At 38.0% G+C, this 4,373-nt stretch overlaps 1 protein-coding gene across 3 annotated transcripts in view; it reads right to left on the bottom strand.

Annotated features, from left to right (window-relative positions):
• Window positions 1–2,853, bottom strand: part of tbc1d8b (TBC1 domain family member 8B) — a 30,044-nt gene extending 27,191 nt beyond the window's left edge. For all 3 annotated transcript variants that reach the window (XM_015379713.1, XM_015379714.1, XM_015379715.1), the window contains exon 1: window positions 2,727–2,853. In XM_015379713.1, coding sequence (XP_015235199.1) covers window positions 2,727–2,853 — 127 coding nt within the window. The remainder of the gene's footprint in view (window positions 1–2,726) is intronic.
• Between the last annotated feature and the right edge of the window lie 1,520 nt (window positions 2,854–4,373).

Raw genomic sequence — 4,373 nt, 5'->3', positions numbered from 1 at the left:
AGTCGTTTCATTCCTGCTGAGCTTTAGCTGTTATTATTTTCTATCTACATGTCATTGTTGGTGTCTGTCTGTCTTTTTTACATTTTTCAGTAAAGCATGCTGCTTTTTAAAATATAACAAACAAGAGCTTCCTTCATTCTGTAGTTTATGAAAATCTAATCAAAAGTTCAAAAAAAAGTCCATCCAAATGTTCTTCCTCTTGGAGAGGAAGTTTCTGGGTTTTGGTGAAAGAACCTTTAAAACACGACACATTTATTCTGACTTTCTGTCCAACTTATTGTTTTTCTCCCAGCTTTACATTTATTTTTAGCAAAGCAATGATGGAAGCAAACTCAGATGCTGTCGACCTTAATAAGTGTCAAAAGCTTCTGATGCATTTATTGTCAGGGAACTGAGGTCGACATGGCTGCAAGGTTTGGGTTTTGGATTCTAACTGGAGGGAAGTGATGTAAATATTTTGAAACTATTTAGTCGCTGCGTTTGTTTCACTTCGCTTTGCAACCACAATTAATGAATGTACATTTTTAGTCTTCAAAAACTTCAATCTTTGACAGATCTTGTGTAAATCTATTAAGCTAACTTTGGATATATTTCATTTGTTTTATTATATGAAGTCAAATCTAACCTCAGAAATCAACATGCACATGCTTCTGGTGTATGGAGAGAAATTTGTTCCAGTAACAATGAAAGAAAAGAACATGTTTAAGTAATGGAAATTTGAAAAAGCTAAATAAAAACAAAGGTTTTGGGAGTAAGGAAACATCCTTTAGGGGAGTGTTGGCCTAACGGTTAGAGCAGTACGCTTGTCCTCTGAGCAGGTTGGATCTCCACAGCCTGCACTCTGCGTTCCTGAGCAAAGAACATTAACCCCACACTGCTCCCCGGGCATCGCAAGATGGCAGCCCACTGCTCCCCAAGGGGGTTAAATGCAGAGTGAATTTCTCCAATGTGAGATCAATAAAGTTGAATTATTATTATTATTATAATCCAAATAGGAAGATCTCCAGGCCTATTTAAGAGCTGAAAAGACTTATGTCCATATTTGCTTCATTTTTGAACAAAAGGGGAGGGGTGGCCTGGTGGTTAGGGCGGCCTGGTGGTTAGGGCATAGAGCTTGTAATCCAGAGGTTCTGAGTTCAAGCCCCACTCCCACAGACTGCCACACTGAGCAAAGACCCTTAACCCCTGATTGCTCCCCGGGTGCCCCACAGTGGCAGCCCACTGCTTCCCAAGGGGATGGGTTAAATGCAGAGTTCATTTCGTCACGCTGTACTTGTGACAATGTAATGATAATAATATGCTGGCAAAAAAACCCAAACTGATTTATCAATTAAAATTAAAAAACAATAAATCCCGGTGAATGATAATGTGATGATGATGATGATATAGCAAGCAACAGATAAATAAAACTAGTTTTTGTTTTTTATGCCTCTTTTTAGAGCAAATATTGACCTCAGATAACAGACAGCCTACCCAGCAACTGGAAAAAGAACAAAAACAATCATTATTTCCAGCTGAGCCACAAGATTATACTAGCAAAGTTGCTTCTGTCCAATGTCTGCCGATCCAGTAAAAAACTCAAACCTTTCATTCTGCTGTAAGTGTCACAGAGAGCCTGAGAACATAAACACATTGAATAATTTGCCAACATGTACTGCCATACCAGCAGCTCTTTGTGATATTCATAGGTCAAACTACAACAATAAATCTGTGATATTAATGGTGTCCGGCCCTAGTTAAGAGTAAGGCTCCTGCTTAGACACGTAAAGCTGAATTATTGCAACAAAAGAAGATGAGGAAAACAACAAATGTCGCCATAACAACCACTACAATAAAGCCACATAAGCCCTAATCTTTAATCCTCTGCAGTCATTACAGAACTATTATCACTCCTGTGATAATTGACATCTAGGACTCCTTTAAAAGAGCATATTTAACCCAAAATCCACTTTTTTAAGCTTTAACTATGTTCTAATGTTATTCCTTCATCTTAATGAGACACAAATTGGAGTTTAGCTGGATTGGTGCAACCGTATGGAGTTACTTTAGTTCCATTATTGTTGCAAAGAACACATTAAGCAATTCGGAAATAAAAAGAATACAATCCAGAAATCAAACTCTAAAAAACAGTTTTTCTAGATTTTACTTTTCAAATATTTAAAATCCTTTTTTTAACAATTACATCATAATTGCCGGCCTCAGTAGGCTGTCCTTTGATTTAATGGTGTGTTCAGAGTCTCTATACTCCACTTAATATTTAATTGATTACGTAGTTAAAGCCAATCTCGATAATCGATTAATTACAATTAATCCTTATTTGTGATTTAAACTAAATATGTGAACTGAATGTGGACATTTGTGATTTGGTTTGTTGTTTTTGCAAAGTTATAACTTCTAAAATCGCTTTCTCAAAGGGGAAACATCTGAAGTCTAATGTATCTCTGGGTTGACAAGGAATCAAATATCTTACATTTATCCACAATTATTAACTCATTCAGACCCAGCTGTTTATCATCAGCTGATTATAAACCCTTTGAATCCAACCTGTTGCAAACATACTGCTTTCCTGGAGCTGTTAGCCCCTTTGAACAGCACACTAGCTAATAAGCAATGACTGACTGTTAATGGATAATTAACTAGTGTTTAAATATGATTAGCTAAGCTGCTAAAGCAGCAGCTCCACAGCTGCAGCAGAGGGGGGGTTAACACCAAGCCGTTAAGGTTACCTGTCAGTCCGCCGCCCCCCTCTCCGTACCCCCGTCTCCTTTGCAGAACGAAGTAGTCATTATCTTTCTCGGTGACCCACAGTTTAAAGGCGTTTTTCAGCAGGATTTCTTCAGGTTTGAGCCACATGTTTATACCGTGACCGAGTTTTCATGTAAATCCTCCTGACATGTCACTGCCTCCCCTAAAAAAACCCCCAAGGAGCAGAACCGGAGGCATTTGTTTGTGTCCGAATCCCTCCCTTCCCACGTCGACAAGAAATGCTGCCGAGCGCGCAAAGCATCATGGGATTGTAGTTTATGAAGGAAACCTGAGTCTTCTTCTCGGGTCAAAATCTGAATCGTTACAGAAAAGAAAAAAGTTGCATTGGGAAAGTACATTTAGTAATTTCTAGTTTCTAGTGTCTTTAGCACAATCACAACTAGTTGCTATCCGTTTAATTTTAAATGTTTTTGTTTTGGAACAAGCAGACAGACATTATACGTTTCTGTGAATATTTTAAAGGCTGGATAATATCAAAAGCCTTGAGCTCCGAAAGAAGCCAAGCAAAGAGCTTTGAGGCTCCAGCACAGGTCTGAGTTTGGACCAGGGGCGGAGCTAGACGGGGGCAAGGGAATGTATAGTTTGTCTTTATTTAGAAAATATGGATGTTTTGTTTCACTCATTTTCCTTTTGGAACAGTGTAGATTGACCCTGAGGTTCTGGTGCTTATCCATTTTCGGTTATTGCCCGGCCAACCTTAGAAAAAATGTCTGCCTACGCCTTTGGTGTAATCTCCTCTTTTGCCCCCTTTCCGTTCATTTACTTTAGCCAATGGTAACCGAGGTTGGGTGCAGCTAACTCTGTTCAGAGCGTTTTGAGTGTTTGTATTTTCATCTCTCGGGCTGCTCCCATGTCCCACCTCTCAGTAAAATATCATCAAATCTGTCGCTTTGAGAAATCCGATTTGCGGTCGCATTTCACTGACGTACAAAGTAGCTACATGGTTCGAGGAGAGACACAGCAGCATTATACGGGAGTTACTTTGATGAAGGTTTAGGTAAAAGTTAGGAGACGGGTTGGTTAAAAAAATTAGAGATGCCACTGAAAAGTCTGTTAGACATGCAGACGTTTTTCAGCTAAAAATGGAAACAGGTTGTCAAGTTTATACAAGTTAGTATTATAATGTAAGAAGTTTGAGAAAACATAGTGTATACATTCTTCTTTAATAGTTAAAAATTCTTGGCTTCTCAGAGGACCATGAGTCACAGTTACAGGTTGAAATTAACACGTTTTCTTATAGTACAGACAGAATCAGACTGCAGTGCTTCTACATATCTTGAAACTTTGCTTCTGGCATCATTATACTAGTAAAGAGGTTCATAAATCTTTTTAAACAGAGCACAGAGAGAAAAAGGAGAGCTGCAGATTTAAGGTGAAACAGATTTACTGGGAAATGTAACAGGCAATAAAATATATCACCAAGTTTATCAGAAAGTACCAGAAAATTTACAAGAAAAAAAAAAAAAATTATGCTGTATTTAAAATGCAGCATATCCATCTTTTTCTAGATGGATGGAATTGAAATTGTACATATTAGGGATGCATAATTTATTGATTTTGGCATCAGAATTGGCTTAATTTTTTAAATAATTTAATGTTTTTGGGCC

This window comes from Cyprinodon variegatus, unplaced genomic scaffold (genome assembly GCF_000732505.1).
Source record: "Cyprinodon variegatus isolate N-32 unplaced genomic scaffold, C_variegatus-1.0 Scaffold198, whole genome shotgun sequence".
NCBI classification, from domain to species: Eukaryota; Metazoa; Chordata; class Actinopteri; order Cyprinodontiformes; family Cyprinodontidae; genus Cyprinodon; species Cyprinodon variegatus.
Note: the sequence above shows the minus strand (reverse complement) of the source record. Positions and strands in the feature narration are given on the sequence as shown.